This window comes from Ornithodoros turicata, chromosome 2 (genome assembly GCF_037126465.1).
Source record: "Ornithodoros turicata isolate Travis chromosome 2, ASM3712646v1, whole genome shotgun sequence".
Taxonomy (NCBI): Eukaryota; Metazoa; Arthropoda; class Arachnida; order Ixodida; family Argasidae; genus Ornithodoros; species Ornithodoros turicata.
In genome coordinates this window covers 83,587,911-83,613,568 of record NC_088202.1, presented here as the reverse complement: position 1 = coordinate 83,613,568, position 25,658 = coordinate 83,587,911, and the positions used below count along the sequence as shown (strand labels likewise).

General features: G+C 46.2%; 1 protein-coding gene across 1 annotated transcript in view; it reads left to right on the top strand.

Annotated features, from left to right (window-relative positions):
• The window catches only part of LOC135385630 (basement membrane-specific heparan sulfate proteoglycan core protein-like), a 206,151-nt gene extending 180,698 nt beyond the window's left edge, over positions 1–25,453 (top strand). The window contains exons 4-13 of the mRNA XM_064615076.1: positions 340–543; positions 6,320–6,616; positions 11,288–11,545; positions 14,988–15,275; positions 15,477–15,782; positions 15,979–16,104; positions 21,851–21,878; positions 24,910–24,998; positions 25,068–25,207; positions 25,296–25,453. Coding sequence (XP_064471146.1) covers positions 340–543; positions 6,320–6,616; positions 11,288–11,545; positions 14,988–15,275; positions 15,477–15,782; positions 15,979–16,104; positions 21,851–21,878; positions 24,910–24,998; positions 25,068–25,207; positions 25,296–25,397 — 1,838 coding nt within the window. The 3' untranslated portion in view covers positions 25,398–25,453. The remainder of the gene's footprint in view (positions 1–339; positions 544–6,319; positions 6,617–11,287; positions 11,546–14,987; positions 15,276–15,476; positions 15,783–15,978; positions 16,105–21,850; positions 21,879–24,909; positions 24,999–25,067; positions 25,208–25,295) is intronic.
• The last annotated feature ends 205 nt before the right edge of the window (positions 25,454–25,658 follow it).

The window sequence follows — 25,658 nt, the reverse complement described above, 5'->3', positions numbered from 1 at the left end:
AGATACTCAGTGTATGCCTGTCGCTGACATTCAAATCACTGTGCCAGATTTCAGCGCCAATAGGATTCACTTCGCTTCGCCACCTCAACTGCCGCGTAATACCTTACTTTTACGACGCATTCAGATCTAGCTTTAGTTTCCAATTTAGTGGGACGGATGATCATGTGTTTGCTACGTTTTATGCTTCTCCTGGTGTTTAATCCTTCTTTGTAAATGCACGTGGAGCACGGGGACCTACCTAACTCGTAAAACTTAATTTCGTGATGCTCATTGCTACATGCACAACTGAATGGCTATAGACTTTCTTTCTGAGTACACGCGATTTCGCGTCTTTTGCAGGAAGCCCTCTTCCACAAGTGACATGGTGGAAAGGAGGAAACCTCGTGGATGACAGTTACGCTGTCCAACCGCAAGGATATGTGAGAAATGAACTCCATTACGGACCCTTAAACCGAAGTGATTACATGGCAGAACTTCAATGCCGCGGTTCTAATACCGACATGGCTCCTTCGGTCACCAGCGGAGTAAGTCTAGATATCAACTGTGAGTAACTTCAACATTTCTTGGGCACTTCACGCGTATGTATCGGCGCACTTTGAACTATATCAATTTAATTGTTTGACTTGGAACATTCAGGGTTTAGCCGTTGCTTTTGAGTATGTGAGCTAGGATTCATATCGTTGTTTCGTCGATACTACCGGTGGATTATTGGCGGCCAGCTGAAATACTTTATAAAAAATGGTTTATGAGCGGCTGCATGCATATAGGAGTGCACTCTAAATCTGGTACCAATGGATACCACTTATTGAGAGGGTAAAAAATTGCAATAATGTAAGAACAACAACAACAAATAAACTAATGATAATAAATGGGGAAATTCGCCACGTAACGTGCGGCCCACTACCCCAAGGCAATAATGTAACCCCTCATTTACAGGGTACCACAAACCCGCTAAGATCAAGAGGTACAGATCACCCCCTCATTTTGGGGGTCTTCCAGAAGTGCATGTTGCCCTTTCTCGCTCTCCTTTACCGTTTCCGTGCCCTCTCGCTGAATTTTCAACCGTCGATCGGCGCCTTGGCGCCATAAAGACACGAAAAACAAAGCAAACGAATGATTTCACTACATTTGTTTCTCACAAAGTGAGTAATGAAGTATGCACATCTGTGTGCGTACGTGACACAGAGCTCAAGTAACGAGCTAATTAATTAACTGTATATTCAACCTTGCAGAACGAAAGATGCAGTAACCGTTTATGAGTTCTTCTATACGGGAGAGAGAAACAAGCAAGATGAACAAACTCGCCTCTCAGAGAGAGAGAGAGAGAGAGTTCCACGCTCACCTGTTACCTGCATTCCGTTTTCCCAGTCTTTCCTGATGCCACATGTCATCCAAAAGTTTTTTTCAGTGTGCCAATACAGTTGCTGCCTGTGTTTAGCTGTGCTGGTACCCAACGGAGGCTGCATCGTTTCCCATGCATCATGCGACAAAGAATATAAATGGTGACCATGTAGCGAGTAACGAGTGACAAAAAGGTCCAGGTACATACCTGTGCCTTGCCACATAGACACGTGGCAATCTGAAAATGTGAAACGCCTATAACAACTGAGGGTCCGAAGTTGAGGAAGTCGGTACATGACAAGTTCACACCGCCGCAGCCAGAAACACAGACAAAAGGCACACACAAAACAGGACGAACTGCAACAACCTCCTAAACAGGAGGAAACTAGGAGGAAACTAGGAGGACTGCCTATAACAACACCATGCAAACCACGCCAGATCGATGACATGACAGAACACGGACGAAAGCAAGCGTCTACTGGAACACTGCCTCCACCGTCCTAAAGCAAAACATTGCTTCCGTTCGCGAGAAGTTCATGAGGTATCCATATCGACTTTTCTTTAGTTTTCGTGGCCAAGAGGAGAAGGTTCACAGGGTGAGGGGGAATATATTCATTTTGGCAGGAAAAGTCAGCCAGAATGGAGGGCTTGCTATTCCTTTGTAACTAACTCCTTAGTGAGTATTCAAGTTCCTGGGGTAGTCAGAGGCAGACGATGTATGGTCAAAGGTCAGGGGTCATCCGCCGTCCCACCCACGATGTCGCAGGCTGCTGAGAAGACCTGTCTCCCGCAGACAGTGGAGAAGCGCTGCGGTTATACCACCGCTGCGTAATGTTGCAAGAGTTATGTTTGAGTGTCCAAGGCTGGTCAGGTGAGACTTGAGCTTGTCGCGGAAGGTTTTGAAACGGCGGCAATCGAGAAGAAGGTGTCGAATGTCTGCCTCGATGTTGCGGGTAGAACATATGGGTGTGTCTTGCTGGTCCATTTTGAATAGCAGTGACGGAGTGCATGCGACGTTGAGGAGCCGATGGATGACAGATTCTTCCCTCCTTGAGACACGACTGCAGATAATATACTCCATCGTTTGGTCAATGGACCCCAAGAAGTGGTTGATCCTGGCAACGTCCTTATCAAGCACCCTCGTGCTGACAGTATTGAAGCGGCGTAGTTGCAGATTTCAGGCGGATGTCGATGTGTACTCCGCCAATCGGCTGAGAAGCACGGGCATGCACGTTTCGCCGCTGCGTCAGCGCGGGTATTGCCACGGAGGCAACATGGCTCGGAACCATTGAAATCACACAGTGTGACCCGAAGACACGAGCTCATTGTACATTACGAGGACCATGGAATGCACGTTGCAGACGATCTTGACGGAGTAAGATAGCAGGATATAGCTAGGGCCGCTTTACTGTAAGTGAATACTGTCAAGGCACAAGGCGGAGAAGCAGACATATGTTTCAAGGCGGCAAGAATAGCAAACAGCTCAGCTTCAACAGACGACGTTTCATACGGAAGCAGAGATGCATGCTCGAAGTCGTAGCTAGGGACATAGTACGCCGTTGTCGACGAGCCTTGCCGCATTGACCCATCAGTGTATATTTCCGTTCTATGGAAGGCATGAATGTGGTGCAGGGTAACTTTACATGCAGCGACAGGTGGTATGCTATTTTTGTTATCAATGCCAAGGATAGACTGCTGTTCGATGGGCTGATTCAGTGTCCACGTTGGTGGCGCGTACACAGCACAGGTGGCAGTGTGGGGGATGTAGCTGTTGTTTGCTTCAATTCGCCATGCCACGTGAACCCGTTCCTACATTCTGCAACACAACATTTAGGGAAAGCGGGTCACGAGCGGATAACCAATCTATTCATCCCGACGGTCAGCCGGACCTAACCGGACCTTGGAGGCTCCAACAATAACCGGGTAGCATCGTGACCTACAGACTTCAGGACACGACGACAGGAAACATCGAAAGTTTGGCCCCATTTCCAGACACTATTTGGACCGGAGCTGACGTCTAAACTTGTATACAATCAGCTACTGTGACATCAGTTTTCGGACTGTAAGATATTTAAGCGCGGGATCCAGAGGAGCCGAAACATTCTGCCATCATCATCGCCTCAACATGTGATTAAACGTTGTTTTGTTACCCGAGACGTTCTTCTGCCTGGTTCCCTGCCTGCACGCTACCATTTGGACCTTCGCTTGCAACACTGTTTAAACTTGTCTCGGAGACAGCATGCTTAAACCGTGCATGGTCGAGCCGTTGCGCTTGCGCTGTGCGGGAACGTCATTCACGAACAAAATGTGTATGTCATCTAAGTAAGGCATATGCCCCTATGTTCAACTCACTTAAATGCGTCGAATGCAAGGCAGACTCTTCACTCTCTCGAAGGCAAGTGCTCTCCTTCGTTTAGACGAAGGAGAGCACGACAAAATGCGGACGACAGGGAAGTTACACAGACATCTCGTAGATAATGATGGGTATGTCGGCTGACGAAGCGGGTGTTCACAGGGGACACAAAACGATACAAAAAACAGCGCAGAAACGGGACGTGAAGTAGACAAACGAAGTGATGTTCGACCCCCCGGAGACTTAGCAAATCCGCTGTGCACGCCGCTTAAAACTATTAATGCTGCAGCCCGAACCTCATGAATGAGACGGTTCCCGAAGGCGCGTCTCTGGACCTCCGGTTTCTTATGAACCCCTTCTTTCGTCGGGCACGTAGAGTGTAGTGTTAGAGAGTGCGTTAGAGTGTACCCTCTTACACAGTTGATCACCGATACTCTGCCGACAAAACTTGAACATAAAACGCTTAACCCCAGTCATTGCACGGAATGATACCGTTGTAGAAAGCGCGGGGCATACGCCTTTTTATGACAATTAACATCACTGCATAAGTGTCACAAAGCGAGATACTCCTAACCTTATCAACAAATGAGGGTCATACGACGTCATGAAATGAAATGAAAGGGTTTCGCATAGGCGCAGTCATTTTCTTCAGTTTTTCAGGTACCCCAGGGTTCATTCGACCGGGGCGGTTAAGCAGGTGATTTACCAACACTCCAAAATCAAATCTTCGCATATCAAGCAGCGAGCAACTGCACGTAACGATGCCGCTATCGCCTCTGTTTTGAAAATAGAAAGGTGCATAAGCAGCTAAAGGGGCGTAGGAAATCCATCGCCACAAAGAGGGGGGGGGGGAGGGGGGCGAGATGGAGCACGAAGGATTGGTATGCTGGGAAAGTTCGCTGTGCAGAATGATGGCGTAATCAGACGACACAGCCTACACGCAGTGCAAAATGACTCCAAATATGTTTTAACTTACGGCATTCAGTTTATTACGCAATGGCTGGTCTTTGTCCGTGCGAATAACAGGAGGATAGTGACAGTAACAGTGAATATGTTCATGCGTCGTAATGGGTTTTCCTTACTACTTAAACACACACACACACAAAGAAAACGTTACTTGCAGTCAGCAAACTTCGTACAAGTGAAAGCGTTGATATGTTAACGATAATTCGTAGCTTTGCGTCGCGAGACAACTCAGATCATAAGCGACGTCACAGTGGTCGGACTGCGGATTAATTCTGACCACCCGAGGATTCTTTAACGTGCGCCGAAAGCTTAACAGACCATATTTAACGTCCTGTCTTGCTTATATGGAGTTCTGATATCCGGAAAACTCGTTATCCGGACTTCATTAACGGGAACGAACCTGCGACCCTTGGATTTTTTCTCGGTTAACCGGAATTCCTTATCCATACCAGGACAGAAAGTAGGGGGACCAATCTTCCAGGGCCTAGGTCATTCTGATTCGCTTATCCGGAGACGTGTCAACGTCCTCTGTCCCTTGTCTGTGCGGTGTTCACATTATTCCTGAAAAGGGGCCACAGGCCACAGCTCACCGGGCATTTTGTACTGTTTGGCTTCCCTTTCTTCAGAGGTCACTCCCTTTTGGTGTGTGCGGGCACACGGCAGAGATGGTAAAAAATAAGAAGAGGGGCCCTGTATCCACCGCGCGCAAGAAATCCACATGCGAACGTCAATGTCCAGGCAGTTCGAAACCATCGCCTGTCTTTTGGCCTATGCGAAACACATTTGTAAAAAGTCAAAAACATGTGCGCGGACCAACTTTCTGAGGTATTACGCTTCTTTGAACAGCAGGGTGACGCAGCAGTTGCCATAACTGCGACTAAAGTTTTGTCACAGGCGTGCCTACTAATTTCAAGCAGCTCACAACGCATGAATTTTTGAAGTAACGATCCTTTCCTTGTTCCGCTTTCCTGAGCTGTAAAGACGTCTCCCAAATTTAACAGGTTTCCGCGTAAGTTTGCTTGGTGCGGTTGTCCGTAAATTCGTTATCCAGACGAAAAGGGACGACTCCCGAGGTGTCCGGATAATCGAGGCATGGCTGTACTAGCGAAACTTCAAATCCTGTAAAATTGTACTTACATATATACGATGCGCCTGCTCGATCTCCGAGTATGAAAGGGGGGTGCTGCCTCCTTGCTCCCATCATCCGACGCCCCTGAAGCACCCCACAACCATTACCCTCACCGTAAATTCACATATGCACAGGGTCCTCAAAAGTCCACAAACAGTCAGTGGTACCACGTGCGCACGAGTCCTAATGTAGTAACTGCAGAGAGACGCCGGAAGAAGAGCAAGCTCATATGGTCGACAAATATGCCACGATTGAACCTTTTTTTATCAATCAATCAACCTGTCCCTGGAGAGTAGAAAATCAACCATCGCCACATGAGTGACTGTGCCACACCTTTCCACTGGTAGTGCGCAGTATAGTACAAGATGTGCCAGTGATTGAATTAAATCACAGGTCTAGGATGCCATTACCCATGTCGATTACTTTTTAGGCACGGTATTCATAACGGTATGGGGAGGTTCGTAAACGTGACAGTGTGGTTCACAATGTTCCTTTCGCAGCCAGCAAATGAAGATTTCAATCCATTGCAGTGAAGCCAGTCCTTGTGAAGATCAGTTCTACCGTTCACCCTGTGTCCGCAGGAAAAGCAGTCAAAATTCGCTGCCGAGTAGAAGGTGCTCGTCCTCATGCAAGGATAGCATGGTTCAAAGGAAATGAGCGTTTGCTCGATGTCAGAGATGTTCCCGGCGCTGCTCAAAACTACACATTAAGCACCGTATCCTTCATCGCTAGTTCCAAAGACCATGGGCTCAACGTCACATGCCGCGCAGACAATCCAAGTTTACCGAAGAGTGACATCAGCGACGGCACAACGCTCAACGTTCAATGTAAGTTGTGAAAGCACTTCCCCGTGTAACGCAGTGAAAAAAAAAAAAAAAAAAAAAAGCCGTGCAACGAAGGGTCGGAAAAATACGTAAAGTGACAGAACTCCTGTTGGGAAGTACACTAACGTTTTCTTTTGGTGTCAGTGAGACTGTGTGCAGAGGCAGTAAAGCAGAAGTGCTGCGTGCTGTTCGTACGACATTAAAGCTAGGTGAAATAGAATTCAATAGACCTCTACCCAAGAAACGTCATCAGGACGTTGGTAGACAGACTGAAACCGAAACAAAGCGGAAGTGGGGTGGGGTTGGGTGGGGGCTGGGTTCCACGAATGGGCACTTGTTCGCTGCCTCATACTGAACGACAAGTAGGACCGAAGGTGGCATCCCTTTCAGGGACCATCGTATTCCCCTCATGACCGTGGCTTTCGGGCGCGACCTCGTTCGCCCCTAGCTTCGAGCGTAGTTCAGCTCTACCAAATTGGTGGCGCTGTCGAACACTATGACGTCATTTGTTTACAAACAGGGAGAGGTCTATAGCCATCAGCTCGCGTCATACGATGAGATTATTTCCGATGTTGAAGAAGTTTCACAGTTCAACATATGCGTAGGGCTAATTGATTCCGGTAGCACGGCGCTGTTTCGACAGTGCATTTTGGACGCGCCTTCTGTGTCATGACGTTATAAAATGTTATAAATGTAATAAACTGTAACAACGATCTCTGTGCAGGCGCGGGAAACTACTGCTGACTACCTCGCATGCGGAAAGCGCCAATGAATCATGGATCTTTCCAGCTATTTAGCCTAAAGCGTCGTTGACTGCTGGTCCCATTCACTTCCCGAGAGGGGCTTTTCAAACCAAATCATGTGATCGGCTTCTTTGTTCTCCGGGGTTTCATTCTTGACTCCCCACGTCCCCGTTTCCCCAGTTTTTCTTTCCTTTCGTCTAATAAATATATCGCCCCCACGCTATTCTGCACGAAATTATAGCGCACAGTTTCGCGACTCATAAAACATACTTTCCAATCATCAAAGTCATCATAAAAAGAATGGAACAAAAAGGCGCCTATATGTGAGACAAAAGAAAAATAATTATCTCTGCATTGGCAGATAAATCTGAAGAGCTCGTAGTTTCAGCAAAATCTGAATTCGTTAATTAACAGAGGGTGGTCTTGGAAAGAAATTTCGAACAGGTCGGGGCAAGACTAAAAAGAACAAAGAAAAACGAGGGCAAGGAAAGATATTCTAAGTATTACACTTCCACGAATTTGGCGAGTAAAGTAGAGAATATAGAGCGGATGTATCTACGAGTGCTTTTACTGTTAACGTACACGGAGGGGACGCACCATTAAAGTCTATTGCAACGTAATTGTAATTGTAAATTAGGGCTTTCAGAAGCTTGGAGGGCCCACTCGAAATATATTTTATTTATACATACAAGAAACTCCATACCCGTATCAGAGTTTTAATGGAAGTAAGTAACCAAAACGTAAAATCGCTTCCCTCGGTGTAGTTTATCTTTACTTTTCTTTTCGTGTTTTCACTAAGCAATGGAATTGTTGGGTTTCTAAAAGTTTCAGACCGAAGCTGCACGCAATAATTCATGCGATTACTAGATCTATATACTTGAACCCACCCCTTATCGAAACGAGGTACGGGATATACCGACAAAAATGGGTCGTGCGTTGGATCAAAATATCACCGACGTGGTGCACTGCTTGCAAAGGTAGAGAGAACAATGAGGACAATTTTGAAAATAACTCTGTGCGATACGAGGCAGTTTAGGTACGTAGATGACTGTTTGTGTTTGTTTGTTTGTTTTTTATTTGATAAACCACAATTGTTCACAATGTCAAAATTAAGGCAGAGAGAAGTCGCAAACCATTAGAGTTCACTTTGGAATGACCATGGGCGCTACAGTTACTGGATATAACACCACTGCTGGAGCTATCATCCGAGAAAAAGTCCGCTCCGTGTCATTCCAAAACAGTAAAACATTGAATGATGGCTGTTGAATTAAACTGTCTGTGCCCTATGTTTAATTACCTCATCCACTACACCGTACGCTAGCAAAACATGTACGTATGTATAATAGCGCGATAAAGAACGCTTTAGATACATCATGTGACCACTAGATGGAAAGAGGATGATAAATTTCTATAAACAGATTTTGCAATACACTATAAACATGGTGCAGGACTACTTCGTTCATGTAGTAAAAAAAAAAAAAAACATTGAGAGCGATAACAGAGAACTAGAACAAGTAAATAGAACCATGGCAGTCAGATATATTCACGCAGAGCGGTTTTAAAAAATGGAACAAATTCGAGGTCAAAGTCATGTTTAAAAAAACTTGCCGTTATGATCAAGGAAGGGAAAAAAACATATCGCAAGATCCGCCAACCGTATGCACTCTGCAGGATACATGTTGGGTACAAAATGTCAAAGATTAACAGACGGTTTAGGGCAGGGGGACTGGACTCCATCCCTGGGGCGTGACAGCACGGAAGCAGATATCCGTATGTCGTGGAGGGGAATGCCTTTACGGACTGCCACATTCCGCTAAACCTGGCGTGGTCGTTTCTCGTGGCGCGTGCTCAAACTTAAAAAAAAAAAAGTACTGGGGATATCTGATACTTGTTTAATTGAATAAATGTAAAATACAGATTTCGTGCATCATTATTTGGCTGCGTTCTGTCGTTTGTACCTCTTTTTAGTATTATGCGAATTGAAGAAACCGGAGCCAGCGAACGCGGGTGCCCTGTTTTGCTACGTGACTTCTCAGCGTTGTTCGCAAACTGCGCAGCTCCGTTGTAGTTTAGCAGGAGGTACTCGCCTGCAAACACTGTGCATGCCCAATGGACGGCTGCGTACTGAAGGTCACACATGGGGATAGGCGAATCGCATGGGAGGCGCGCCAAGTCCGTCCTCTAGCCTTTGTTTCCTATCTCTATGGTTCAGGGAGCATGCACAGGAGAGCTGGAGCAATCGAAATTCGACATTCGAAGAACGCGTACTGCACTGTCCGGAACGCAAGCCAGATGTCATCAGCACGGAAACTAGGGGGATTCTTAGGCCTGTTTCGCACGAACGCTTTTCTTATCCGTGTGCTGTCGGTTCTTTTATCGCTCGTCCGGACAAATTAAAGGGACGGTCACCTGCATACCCATCGATTCCGAAACTGGCGTCATTTTATTGCTCGCTGATCACTGACGATGATATCGAAAATACCAGTCGCATTAGTGGCGTAGTTTTCGATTAAGTGTACCGCAAGTGCAGATGCCGGATGTTGAATATGGCAAAGTATGACAAATATGACAATATGACAAAATTCTCTGTCGGGAAAGACGAGAAACCGTCAGAATGAAATCAATGTGGCAACGTCATTGACTACCATGAGCCGCTTCAGTGGTGGGCTCCTGCAAGGCGCCCAGTAAGCGAAACAGACAGCCTCAGAAACAATGCTAGATTAGATTAGATTAGAAGTAGAAATAAAAAAATGCAAACTTAGGGCGCACTGATGCGATGAGCAATGCCAATGACAATCGCCTGCATGCTGCCCTCTGATTCGTCCTTTAAACGGACGTCGCCGTGATGTTTTTGCCAGTGGAACTTCCTCAGCTGAGGAAGAGCTCTAAAACTCCTTTAGTTAATGTCTAAGCACCTTTTCAGGAACGAAGCCAAGCCAAGGGCACATTTTTGAGACGGAGACAGCCCGATGAATGGGTGCAGGCGTAGGGTACGGATGATCACGCTAACACGACTCTGGCCGTTTTCGCGTCCATTCTTCACGTACACAGAGAACGTCAGTTTCGTGTGAGCAAAGTGAAAATGATAATGGGTCAGGACATCAATAATCCTTGAGCGGACTATTGAGAAAATGTTCGTTTTCTCCCCTCTCTCTCTTCATTTACACAAGGGAAATAGATAGCGATACAAAGTTAGGTTGTTTCTGGATGAATCTGCCATGGGAAGGAAAGCCATACAATAATATTTATCGCGTATCACATCACATCAAATAAAACATCTTATTTAAAGTTCAGTGCGTGTCTCATGACCTCTCCGTTTCAGATACCTTTTACCCAGCGCCGGAAGTTTTGTCGCTTTTCAACAAATGATGTACCAACCTGCACAAATTTTACCTTTATTTCACGCACTCTTGACTACATTGCACCTATCAACTGTCAGACCACGAAAAAAAATGTTGGAAATAGTTTTTGTGGCTCTGCCTTACCTCTGCTATGAACGTTTTGTAGAGGAGTAGGAAGAACACAACGCATTTTGTCACTGTCCTTGAGATGAATTCCTGCGAACGGATTAGTTGTCAGGGCAACGCTGGGTACCCTGCGCCTGAACAGTATCGGAGGCGAGTGCAAAAAACCGAGTATCCCGCATTAAGTTAGTGGTATTTGCTTACGCCTACGGAATATATTAAAAATGAGCCTACTTTTATCAGTGTTGGTAGTAGCCACAGGGACATAAAGTAACAATAAGTGAAACGTATTATTCACAGAAACGATACTTAATGCAAATCCCCACAAATGAATGGCGCGGTGTGTACGGTGCGAATCACTTCCTGTGCTCACATTATCCACGGGGTATGGATTATGTTAGTGGCGAGGATGCTCTTTGACATAGTTTGCAGCTGTTGCAGCTGTTCATTTTGAATATTTTATACAGACACCCCACGCGTATTTCTCTCTTCGGGAAGTACAACGCTTCGAGAAGGAGATGACGTGCTTTTGCACTGTGCTGTCGATGCCAATCCTCCTGCCACTCGAATAGCCTGGCACTTGGGCGGAACGCTCATCAGAAACGCAACAGGAGAGAACCTGCAGCTGCGAGCTGTCTCAAAGAAAGACAACAGCGATGTCAAGTGCTCGGCTGTCAACAGCGAAGGAAACACATCGAGCAATACACTTCGCCTGACAGTAGTGCGTAAGTGATATCTGTACACAGGATGGTTATTTCTTGTTATACGCCAGTAAAATGGGAAGAAATGCGCTTGTGACTCTCACAGCTAAATATATCGCGACGTAGACGATAAAAAATGATGGTAAAAGACGATAAAAAATTGTGCACTTGAACGTATACTTTCCATTCAGATGGAGAAACAGCAGTCAGATTTTGTCCTTCTTCGAGGACACTGCAACTAAAGGTGTATTGAAGTGCGCAGGCGGATGTGGTACGATATCATCATCCAATATTATACAGCAGTCGGCAGCAAGACGGATTGAAAGCCGTAATGTTGAAGAGTAACGTGATAGGCCGTGGCAGTGATGGCCATACACGGAAGCTTTACTTGACCTGTGATCTTTTGTTGGCAATAACTAATAGTAAAAGATGTGCGAGCATTTTACACTGCCTGTTTAAAAGTTGCGTGCTATGCTGTAACATAATGAGACTTCTCCTGGGAGGGAAGGAGGAGTCACACTCCCGCAAACACCTCGGTAACTAGGACGTAGAGCACTGCACGGCCCGCGGGTCGGGTCAGGTCGGGCTTTGCGTTTTTTATGAGGGCCTGGGCCGGGCTCGGCTTTCAGCCACCGGGCTCGGGCTGGGTACGGGCTTGACAACGCCGGCCATGTCGGGCATGTACGCGAATATATTTCACGAGACCGGACAGCTGAATTTTCATGTCACTTTTTTTTCCCCTATTGGGTATGGGATATCATGGTATTCTCATCTGAGAACTATCACTTTTCTATATGTGATCATGCTTATTTCGTGTAATGGGTCTGAATTTCACACGTGCTCTCACACACATTTGGGGACGATTGATCTGGCGGGCCACGAGGATCAGTTAGGTTAGGTGAAATACCCATCGATGTCCTCCGCCGAAGAGAAACCATCCGACACTACCTACGGTTGCTCGCTCACCACCGGCGTCATCCTCTGGTTCAAAAGCTACGTAGGCGGAAGAACAGTAAACTCTCGCTATGTGTTACAGCAACATCTGGAAACATCCCTGACTTCACTGTTGCCCCGACCGCCCCTTCAGTGGCACCATGGACACTGCCGAGCCCATCCCTCTCGACACACATCCCTGGCCTCCTGGGGCCGAAGAGCCAGATCCCCGTTTCGGTTCTCAAGCAGTCTACTTTGGAAATGATGGATACAAACTACAGAGGCCGCACGGCTGTGTTCACAGATGGTTCGTCTACGTCGGATGGCTCCTCCGCTGCCTTTGTCATACCGGAGGAGTCACTATCATGTGGGTTCCGCCTGTCACATCGCACTTCGTCGACCTCTGCGGAGCTGTATGCCATCTTGTTATCTCTAAAGTCTGTCTCAAAGTACCCTCCCCGTTCCTGGGTGATATACACCGACTCAAAATCAGCCCTGCAATGTGTAGGAACCATGGGCATCCGCGGCTCGTTGGCCCCGGTGGTTGTTAGTATCCTGACGGCGCTCAGGGTTCTCGGCGAACAGGGACACCGGGTGACCCTACAGTGGGTCCCCGGCCACACCGTCATTCAGGGCAACGAAGAGGCAGATTTGGCGGCTGCTGCGGGCCACCGTATCTCCAGAGCCCTGCCCATTATCCTCTCCAACGGGGATAGGCGCTCCTACTTGTCTGCGTTGGTGTCACCCTTGGCCCGCCAGCAATGGCTGCATGACATCACTCAATGGTCGCTCCTCCATGCAGTGGACCCGTCATTATCATTTAGGATGCTAGGTGGCTTCCCTCGCAGCTTCACGATACTCCTGCGGCGTCTACGACTCAACGTCGCCTTCACCCCTGCGTTCCGTGCTAAGCTGGGTTACAGTAACACGGCGCTGTGCCTAGCTTGCCGCACCCCAGCTACGATCCCCCATATCATCGAGGACTGTGAGCGGTACACGTGTGAACGCCGGGTACTTCGACGCCAACTTGAACTCCTCGACCATAGACCATTCAGCTTGTCCAAAGTACTTGGCCCATGGAGCTCCCCTGAACATCAGTGCCGGGCTCTTCGCTCCCTTTTCGTTTTCATGCAGCCCACTGGACTCCTTGAAGAGCTCTAAACAGAACTCCGACCTGTCGTTGCCTCATTCTCACCATAATTCATCCTCTCATATTAACCACTGTGAAATGGGGTAGTGTCCTGTGGCTACCACGGGGAAACATCCCATGTCATCATCACTTCTTCATTTATTGTTGTTGTTGTTGTAGGTTAGGTGCATGGTCTGACATATTTCGTCGCCGTGAGAGTTCGAGATAGGGGAACTAACACCGGTACGTGCGCAATAGAGCGGAGATGAGCCTCTCTTGAACCGTAAGGTACATACATATCGTCCACACGCCGCTGTGCGTTGCCTCCCCAAGCAAGCAAGCACAAAGCACATAGCGGCACATATCTTGCCGGCAGAGAAACACAGCCGATCCGTTCGAGTGTACCTCCTCACTCTCCACCAATTAGCTGCGTCCTTTTCCTCGTTGCGCTGTCCTCTTTAGTGAATCTAAATACGCTGTCACGTCGAGACTGGGAGGTACCCGGGTTCGAATCCCGGTGCCGGCTGTGCTGTCTGGGGTTTTTCCTGGGTTTTCCTCAGACGCTTTCAGACATATGTCGGCACAGTTCCCCTAGAAGTCGGCCCAGGACGCACATTTCCCCAGGGCGTCAGTCGCGACGTTGCCCACATACGTGAGGCCGACAACGACAAGCCCTTTCAACATCACCACCACCACCACCATCTAAATACGCCTCCGGGCCTCGAGAACATATAGAGCAGAGGCGGGCTGGGACCGGGCCTGAGCATGGAAACAGTCGGGTATGGGCTGGACCCGGGCTGTAAATCTATAGAAGACGTCGGCCCCGGGCCGGGTGCGGGCCGTACCAGCCGGGCCTGGGCCGGGTACGGGCCTGAAAATTAGACCCGTGCAGTGCTCTAGGACAAGGTTCCTCAGTAAGACATGTGTCTCAAACTCATATCGAGTAGCAGGTCGCATTTACTTTAGTCGAAGCCATGGTGCGCGACACAGAAAAGTGAACTACAGGAATCAAATACCCGCAAAATTAGAAACTGAAGCGGTGTTCTTCTTGCGGTGCGGATATATTAAAAAAACGCCACTTGATCGCGAAATAATAAGTAAGCTGTATTTCTAAATGACATATTCATCTAAAATGATAAATGAGTTCGTGAAATTCATGTTGTTCTTAACATGTAACCGCGTCTGGGCTCAGGAGCCTAAATGACGAGCTTGAAAATCTGGTTTGATTACTAATTTTCACTAAAGTTTTTTAACATGAAAGCTTCTTTGTGTATGGTAGTCAAAAGGTACCCGGGCTGCAAATAAGTTGATTGCGGGCCGCATGTTTAACTCCCGTGATATTAGATGTCACCCTAACCTTGCGTGCAACTTGCGAATAACACATCACATAACGGTCTGTTACAGATCCACCGGAGTGCAAGACTTCCAATGTGATCGAACACAGCGCATCCTACGGCGAAATCGTCCGCATCCCATGCGACGTGGATGCCAATCCCGATGAAGTTCACTTCGACTGGCTCTTCAACACAACAGAGAGGACAAGGCGCATCAAAAGCTTTACGATCAACGGGACGCGAAGCGTGGCAACTTTAATACCGAACGGAAAATCCGATTATGGTTTTCTCCTGTGTTGGGCTTCCAACGCTGTTGGGCGTCAGAAGGACCCTTGTGCCTTTCGCCTCGTGCAAGCAGGTCAGCAAGCCGTGTGAACGGACTTGAAATCACTTGGTACCCCACGCCCTCTTACAGTTTTATTACCACTTAAAAAGAGATTATTGTCTATATGGTTCACATGAATCTCTTGAAGGATCCAGCATAAGTACTGTCTCTCAGGTTTAGAGCGTAGCAGTAATTCACTATTCATGTGTGACTCGATCTTCTCGTTGCATGCAGGGCCTCCAGCGCCACCTCAAAACTGTACAACGAGGGTTCATAACTATGAGACAGTGTTCGTGCAGTGTAAAGAAGGATACACTGGTGGCCTTCCACCCACATTCCATATTGAACTGTACAGTGCGATGCCGGAAGAACTGCTAGCAAATGTCACATCTACTAAACAGCCTCACTTCAAGCTCAGTGGTCTGCGTCAGGGTTCTTTCTACAAGGCTGTCGTCTATGCTTCAAATGTCAAAGGACGAAGCTCGAACATTACATTACACTACTCCGTTCCGCAATTTAACGCTTCTTTACTATACAAGGGTGAGTACCCGCGCGCCCAGCAACCTCATTTAACTTTGGGCGTTCTAGATGCAGACATTACCAGAGTTAGGTTGGTGCAGATCCCGGAAAAATATTAGTATTTTCTTATTCAGACGTAGAATATTGCGCATATAACAATATTTAATGATTCAAGAAAAAATACTTACAAACGAATACCTGTGTTTTTTTACATCAGAGGACAGACCACTGGACGTTATGAGCCCGCTGTACGGCTTTCTCATTGGTGCTACTGTCTTCCTGTCATGTGCCTTGATACTCTTCTTCGCAACCAAACACTGCAGACGTGTTCAGCTGCAGAAAGGTAGCATAACAAATTACGCACGTTTGTATTTGTGGCTGCTATGCATGTAAATGTGCAATTTTCTTTCATCCTTCTTCTTTGAAAACATTACTTATGGAAATGCGGGCTACGGACTGGCAAACACGCAAGCTAAATACTCCAGAGAGGACAGAAAGGAATAGAATATCATTTTTCGAAATGGACAGGGAACGTCTGCAATCTCCGCAAATACCTATATCGTATGAGACGGGAGTCTTTTAATTCCCGAGAACAGGAATACGTCTAAGCTTACACAAACGTGCGCAGCCATATCGTTATCTGGCGCCGTGCGCTGGTATTTTTAGGTTACTTATGTTTCTCTTGAGATCGGCGCTCTATATAAGAAACTCCTGCATAACAGGGTCCTTATTCCCCAGGCACATTGCCCGTGTAAGCCCCGAAGCGCGATCGTGCATTTTCCGTCTTCTCTTCCGTGTATTCTCCGTCTGATCCCTAAAGTATGACAGCGTTTCGTTGGCTTTCTTTATGGAGATCCTCCGTATGGGCGTATCGAGGAAAAGCCGCGAAATGAGAACACGGAGATATTGCGTTACTGCGATTGTGTTGTGCTGTAGAATCTGTACTGTCGGTACGAAGAACATAAAGCTTCCTGACACGTTAACTTCGTGTTGTTATTCTGACGTCAGTGTACCTTATCTAAGTTATGTCTGATATCGATTTCCTTTCCTTCCCTTCCGCTGTCGATCTTCACTGTTCTCAAAAGCTGCAATGCAAAACATTTCGAACGCAATCCATCCTGTGCTGTGGAGCCGTTATCAAGTAGATACAATAGAGAGTTTTAGTTCATCGTACGCTATCGGCTTTGCGTACGTAAGGGATAGCATGGGGGTTCTGCGCAATACGCGAAGCTCTGTATGTTTTGCGCGTGCGCAGAACCACCAACGTTATCCCTTACGTACGCAATAGCGATAGCGTTCGATGCACTAAAACTCACAATTTTTTTGCAAAGCGTTGCGGAGGACGCAGCAGGTATAGGCCTTAGAAGCGTTCTGCCCACTACCAAAACGAAGTAACGGCATACCGCTACCCGCTACTCAACAAAAAAGTAGCACAATACTACCGTCGTTGCAAATGAACAAGTAACGCGATAACGGTACCAAATAAAAATAACGTTAACTATATTGCTGCTACTTTTCCGCTGACATACCCTTCTCGAGGCAACACGTACCTTACCGTAGGCATCTCGTTGCCGAATTGTCTAAAGACGGTGCAGCATTTATGTTCCCTCACATAGCATATTATTTCACATTGATTATATATTGTTTCATATTGGTCTTGACCTTGAGACGATAATAGGAGATATGCGAAATAGCGCCATCTGTCGAGTGCGCCGCTCCCGACCGCCATGGCTAAGGCAGATCTCTCACGAGCTGCAGCGCGGCTTGAGGGGATTCCGCTAAAGAGGAATCCACGGCCGCAATTTTTGAAGCACGACTTCTCGGTGGAGTACAGAACATTTCGGCGGAATGTACGAATGACAAACTGTTCAGAACTCTAGTCTCAGCAGCAGAAATAGTCCTACAGTTTTGCGATCGATTCCATTTTCGACGTTCGACGTTCCATCGACGTTCGGCATTTGCATTTACTTTGTTTTCTGCAATACTTCACTTTTTAGTTTTAGCTGATATTGTGATGGTAAGATTAAATGAGATACTGGTCTTATAAAAGGGAATATTTTGATGCAGGAGTTTTTCATACCATTTGCCGCACTGTGCCGGGCAATTTCTTTCTTTATGTTTTAAGATTCTGGTAACCACGCCACGGTTGTAGTGCTGCTGCATTTGGTAGTTGTGATATATAATTAGACGATATAGTACTAAGTTAAGTTTCAGATTTAGATGCTGGAAGGTATCTGGTTCTATCATTGCTGCTTGCTCTCCTTAAGCCACGACTTGACCCGTTTGTCGAGCATGTGACTTCATGACCAACATTTATTTGTTATTTAATAAATCAATATTTGATCAACATAAATGCAATGATTCTGAACCTGTAATAAGAGTGGTTTTATCCTACGTAGTTCAACTACAAGAAGTGATCTTCCTTAACACACACACAAACACAAATAAGATTTAAAAGCAAATATTCATAGATGATGTCCTATTCTCGCGTTCTGGCCTATTTAGTGGCTTGACTAATTTCCTTTGTTACTTTCCCTTGTGCACGAGAAACTGGAACACAGTAGAGAACACATGTAGAGACCGCAAATTATTGTGCACATGCTTATTTGGAGTTAGGATGTTAGGAGCGCACTAGGTACATATGCAAAACAGTATTCCAATCTATCACATTTGACAATTCACCTGCGGGTTATGATATAATTCACCATAAGTTCAGTGATTTTACAAAAAGAGTCAAATCAGGATCACTCATGTCACATTATGGGTCTGCCTCTCAGGTTCTGCATCATTGGTGCATAAACGAGCGGCAAGTGTCCGATTCTAAAGTGACTGCATACTCGTATTAATTCTGGATGATCGAGAATGTTAAGCTTTACTCGTTAAGCTTTAGTCTGGTCCGATAGTAGCCTCAGCTACAGGATACTATTTCAGGTTTTTTCTTCATGTCATTTTCTTCCTAGTGCTCAGTTACAGCGATTCATGAATACGCATCCTTTTGTCGTTTTATTCCTCTCTGCTAGTACAGCTTCGCGCAGCAGTGCGGTGACACCTTCATCATTACTAAATAACATTGTGTTTTGTTCTTCAGAGTTTCGACGTACGCAGTCGTTTTCACGACAAAAAGTTGTGGTAATCAGACGATTCTTTACTAAGCAGAACGAAAAGCTTGCAGTGTCATTTACACTATGCTGCTGCCTTGCTGCACAACAAACTTTTACTAACGCAGTGGTACATGAGGCGCTTACAGATAGGACGACAACAGAAGCCCTTTTCAGCTGCCACTATTCAGTCAAACTTACTCAGGGGCAACGCAAACCGTGTACACGGAACAGCGGGGCCATGCTTTCCAAGCATCGCCTCGACGAAAATGGCGCGAGCGCGTTTCCGCTAACGGGCAAGAGAGGACGCTTCATTTCGCATATCTCCTATTTAATGCACACAGAGCATATGTGCATTTTGTAATTTTCCCGCAAGAGCGTTTCGAACAGAGGACTGTTTTTCTGCAATAAAAGTATGCTGTTCGAGATACCCATAAATCCCAACCTCAAACTTTACAGCACAATGTCACCAATGGCACAATGTTTGCTCATGCTTTCGCCAGGCCCAGCGCCTCAAAGAAGAATAGACAGCCTCTTGAGTGCTGCCGGCATACTCCACCAAACCTTAGATCTTACATGAGCTAGGAGTTACTGTAGTTGCCCACTTCCTGCTTCTATTCTTCCATCCACACGACGGCTTCTCTCACAAAGCGTTTGACTATACGAAAAACTACCTTGAAGACGCTTTCTACGTACGACGTTCCCACCAGCAATGGGGTAGAGTATCGCCTGTGGCGATGAACCTCCCCGCTCTCCAAAGCCAAAATAAAGTTGTTGTTGTTACGCACGACGTTGTACTACGTAATACGTTGTACGAGTTTCTTAGCAAAAGTTTACACATGTGAGATTACTTCCGCTATGAAGCGTATACAAGAGAAAAAGAAAAGCAAAAGAAAAACGTAATTCTTCTCTGCAAAGCGCTGTGCAAAATCAATTGCTTTAAAGATATACCGCCTGTGTACCGCCAGCGAGCAAATGTGCAAACATCATTAATAAAGTCGGCGGTGCGTTTGGAGTGCAATGGCTATGGTAATACCTCTTTGCGTTTCAGATGAATGTTTCTTTCTTTATTTTTTTAAAGTATTCCTGTTTCAGAAAGCACGATGCTTCGTTTATGAATAGAATATTCATTTCACTTGTCTACGAAATGTTTCATTTATTTGCTCCGAGCAATAAAATAGCACAACCCAGTTTGAAATGTGCTATCATCACGCTCACACTAGTTTTGCAACTGATTTATGAGGGAAACTGGCTTCGTAGTCATTATTATGCGGTATGTTTCGCAAATGTGAGGTAAAATATGCGCAGAATAACACACATTATATTCCTAAATATGCGAATGCGCTTAGCTTATGAGAGTTAGTGAAGTTTAGGAAGATCGCCCTAACGAACGTCCCCCTAACAAGTAACTAAAGCGAATTAAAACAAAAATTCTGCTTCGCCATTATCTCGCTTTCGATTAGCAGTGTTCCGCGTCTTCCATATTATGAAAAGTAGCGGTAGCGGTAGCGGAGAAAGAGTCCGCCGCTGCCCATATTTGTAGCGGAAATGCTTTTTCCGTTACCAATTTAAAATGTAGCAGGATCCCTACTCCGCTATTGAAGGACGTAGCGTGCAACACTGGGGCATATATAGTGCAACACACTGCAAGGAACCTAGTTTTTTTTTTTTTTTTTTTTTTTTTTTTTTTTTTTTTTTTTTTTAAACGTGTTTTAAGGGACATGGGTAAAAATAATTATTTTGCGTCTTGCGCCGGCCTTCTTAGGTATTCGTTTTTCCTTTTCCCTTTCGTTTCTTTATTTCCTTTTTCTTTCTCTTCGTTTCTCTCAAATCATGTGTCAAGAGTGGTTTCAAAAACTATTTCGTACCTTGACAGCGTTTGCCCAACACTAAAGCGGACGTAGGTCAAAGAGAAGGGAAGTGCAATTGGTGTCTATGTGAGTGTGACTGCCAGTGCTTTCACAATAGCTGTATTCACTGACGTCACCCATCTAGAAGGCTCTAGCTTAGAAAGGATGAGACCGCCGCCATGATGTACCTTCGGTGAGTTTGGTTTCGGTTTTTGATCGCTGCTATATGCTATTTGAAAGACTCTTAAATTGGAAAACATGCATATTGCTGGGGTATGGTATAACCGACATTGATGCAAGAAGTTATACCCCTCACACACGGACAGTCTTCAATGATCATTGAAACCAATGGCCATTGGAAATGCAGGTGGCGCCACCGAGCGTGCCACGTGTCAACCTGTAAGGGAACACTAGATCCAATGTTCTGTCAGAAGTTGGCGCGTTGTACGCTTAGTGGCGCAACGCTTATGTTCAGTGACAATTGGTTACAATGATCATTGAAGACTGTCCGTATGTCAAGGGCAGAGCCGTAGCGACGGGGGTGCGAGTGGGGCAGCCGCCCCGGACGCCATCACCAAAGAGGGCGCCGAACGGCAAGCCCTGGCAGGTTGGTTGGACAGTATAACGTAGAAATGAAGATAATTTGAATTTATGGTGTGATGTGATGTGATAGAGAAAGAAAAAAATGGGGATTTAAATCGCGACAAAGTCAGACTGGCTACCCCAGACCACTTAACCGCAGTTAGTCGAAATAAATAAAAATAAATAGAGACATAGAGAGCAAGGTCTCTCCAGTGGAAATGGACGTTTTCTTTTCTTTGTTTACAAGGCTTCTGATGGCAGTGAGGGAGGGGGACGGCGCTTCAGATTTTCCATGCCCCAGGCGCAAACTCGCCTCGCGAAGGCTCTGGTCAAGGGTATTACATACATCAAGCGAACGGTGAATACGATGATGGTGAGGGTCAGGACGTACATCATGGCGACAAATCCGCTCGCGACTGTAGCGCTCCCCTGCGAGTCACGCCATGTGTGTTTTGCACTATTGCATTGATGGTCGTCTACTGTCTTTTTCTTTGTGCAGTTGAGCAGTCGATGTCACCTTATTTCACATGTTACAGTGAATGCCTCTATTCCTTTGTAGATAAAAGGAGGCCCTCTACAGCTGACAAGTAAGTGAACAGCACTATCGAAAGTTTTGCTATTCCTCGACTACGCTGGGCTCATATCCTCGCCCAATGAAGACCGCCGCACACATCCATGCAAAGCACGACAGTATGATACATTACATCGAGTTTTCAGTCTCAGTCGGTGCGTGCGGTGGCGTAATAGGTCCACCCAAGTTTATGTTTCCGAGTCGATAGCGAAACGTAGACGTTGCGTAAACCAGTGGGCTTTACCCATGATGCATTGCGCTGTAGTGCCGCTCAAGCTATCCTAATATCGCAGGTGTGCGCGGCATTAATTGACTATGCTATAACATGCGGTGCTCCGTTGCGCTTCGCTACACTTCCCTCTATTATTTAGGACGGGGCATAATTTGTCGACTGCGCGTAACTACGTGCTCCTCTTGAGCCGTGCATGCGCTACCGTTGTTCTCTAAGCGACCTCGCGTGAACTTTCATGTGGGGAGCTGATATACACGGTGTTTCATAATCACGTGACAAAGCACACAAGCGAAGAATGCACGCTGCGATAAAATGTGTGCTCAACGGACACTCACCTGTAGGAAGCTTTTGCCACGTACAACGTGTTATTTTATCATATTTTAATTGAAATAAATTGAATTTCTGGAATTGGACTTCGAAATCTGCGAAGTCAGCGTAACGTTTCTTGCTTGTTTTTTGCCAGAAACAGAAAGCCCATTTCAAGTTTACCCCATTCCATTACAAAGCACATTCCCCGCTGCAATGGTAATACCTATTGAAAAAAAAAAGGAAAAACTGCCGTTTCGACACCCGGTCGCGCATTTCTCCGTCAAGTTCATGCAACAAGGAGCGAAAGAAAACGATGACTCCCCCCCCCCCCCCCTCTCTTCTCTTCTTGTCCACCTCTCACTATGGTTTCTGATAACCTTCTAAACGTTCTAACCTTGCTTCAGTTATCAACAGATGCCTCGGAAAGGACACACAAAGGTAGACATCTGCGCCGCCCCCGCCGGGAATTTTCGGTACGTCGACGCCGACCGGGTTTGCTCCGACGTCGATGCCGAGGGCCTCTCCCTACCTGTTTTCGGACGCGAAAGCGCGCATTGCAGCCATCTAGCGAATAGCATTTGTTTTTGTACGCTTAACCGACACGGAAACCGTTGATATTGAAAGGCACGACATAAATACATCTCGCTCACGCACGTATTCGCCAATTTACTGCTTGCGATCACGGCAGGTTGCGATTTTGTGCCGTTTTTGACTTGTTTGTTTGCGTCGCTGACGTCGCCGCTCGCCGCCGCCGGTGGTAAAATGGGCATGACGTCGCCACAGGTCAAAGTTCCATTGGCGCACACGTCTACTCGAAGGGGCAGACGCATGTGCTCCTCACCCTCCTCACCCTCCGTCGCTTCTGGAACGACGGTTTTCGCAACCTCTTTAGCCTGCACCATTGTAGTAGGGAATGTATTTTGCAATAGTGGTGGGCATCCGAGGTGCGTGTTGTGTGCCAACAAAAGAAAAAGGGAGAAGACGCCACGTCCGCTTGGACGATTGCGGAGTTGAATTCAAGAAATTCACTTCAATTAAAATCCGATTAGGTTAATCCTAGCATGTGTCAAATATTCCCCGCAGATAAACGTAATTTATCGCATATGTTTCCGCGCTGTGCTCTTTTTACTAAAAAATATATTTTTGACATGGTTACTGAAGTACCCTTCAGACATGCATCGTTACCGTGCTTTACTTGTTTTCCGACCATGCCGGCACCGTAATTTGTCTGCACGTTGCAACTTCGATACTTTCAACACGATGGTTGCATAAAACTAACGGGCCAAAAAATGGAAGAAGTCTAGCACTCGCAAGTGAATAAAATAACTATTTAAAGAGATTGAAACATTTATTTTACGGACTCGTTTCTCAGTAAAATAAATGTTTCAATCTCTTTAAATACGATGGTTGCATGTTTGGGAGTTTCCATGGTTATCTCATGGTTGCATTAGTTAGTTGACGTTACTTCCTTCGTAACTGACGTGTTCCTAGCTGGGGATTGTAACATTTTGATATACGTATGTGGTTATGATATCACCCACGCATCCGTACTGTACGTCAGAGTATCGCAGGAAAAAAGTCGTTGTAGGGCGAGATACAAACCCTTGGACAGACCTCGGTAAGCATACGCAATATTCGAAATTTGTATTCTGCGATTTTTGTATATGTGTTTCCATTTTCGAATCAAATGCGGAATTCTTCATTCGAATTTCGAGTCAAATCGATGTTTCTCCCAAACCAAATATATTGGAATAGTTCCGAAGTTGGACACGTAAGACCCAGAACGGCGCAAGAGAGAACATAATACAAAGTGAGCGCCATTTCATACTCTGATCCGCACGAGTATGTCGCGTATAGATAATGTACAGATATTTATATGCCTATACACGTGCTGCGTTTGTATCCAGTCAGGCTATACATCTATTCACGTCTGTTTTAAAACAATTATTCCAAGATGCTTGCACTTCGGAGTCCAACTCTGACGTCAGAGAAGTGAAAGTCTCGGCCATCTCTGTTGGTTTTCGTGAAGCGCGCGTCCTCTGCCTTGGGCACCTCACAGGCCGGAACGTCGCCGTGATGTTATACAGCCGGATGAGTTTCGATCTGCGCAGTGTCTATTTTCGACGGGTCTATCATCGTAAAACGTGGAATACAAATTCACATTGGTGCATTTATCGGGCCTAACTTGGGGCTAAGTGTCACCACCCCTTTAACTGTTGAGGGATCGACGCTCTTCCTGGTGACAGCGGAACTCAGGTTGCAATGAAATTTTGTACACCACCATGCTTGAGGAGGAATGCCAAGCCACCGGGTCATAATGACCATACTATAACCACTTGGAGATAGTAGTAAACAATGGAGGCGCGTACCCACAACAAGCGACATATCGGTTCGGAAGCAGTTATTCGTAAATATCTGCAAAGCCATTCGAAAAGATTTGAAACAGCAACTGAGAGAAGGAGCCACATGTAACCTCAATAGCCTGACGTCGACGATATTCTTTCAGATGCTCACAAGACAAGGAGTGCCTCGAACTGTCCTCCGAAAAAGAATTCCGATCTCCAGACATCATATGCGAACAGTACGCTGTGCAAGGTCGGTACGACCATCTCGCAGGATACATCCCGTATTGAGCACTGATAAATCTCACGCTTTCTTTGGCAGCATCAACAATGAGGGAGGCTTCCATTCAAAGTAGCGCCGAATACGAGTTTGAGTACGACAAAGTGGAATTTTTATCGCCATTGCAGTATTCTACTGGCACTACCAGAAAAAAATCGAAGTGGAAATCCTCAGATGTCAAGGTAAGCACATTGCTTTATGTAAAGATGTCGGTGATATTTTTCTCCCTTCCGACTACTATCGCACTTTCCATTTGTTCCTGTTTCATAGCGGTCACCAACAATTTCTGGGTGCACTGGATCCTACGAGCTAACAGAATGGACGGGAAGCGGGGATTCCCTGCACCATTGCACTCCTGCTGCTCCATTATGATGCTTAAACGGCACAAGAACAGAATACGGCTCATATGTGATGTCTCATCATCACGGACAATGAATTCGGCTGTCATGACGTGAGGCGTCCTCCAACTTCCACTCCTCATGTATTGAGAGCTATTTGCCTAAGCAATGAGGAATATCGTTGTGCTGTCGTGGGGAATAGTCTGTTGGCAACGGTACACAGCGTTTACAGTGTGTTTGTAGCACAGGTGCCAATGTACAAAGTGAATACTAACCTCTGAAGGAATGAGAAGAA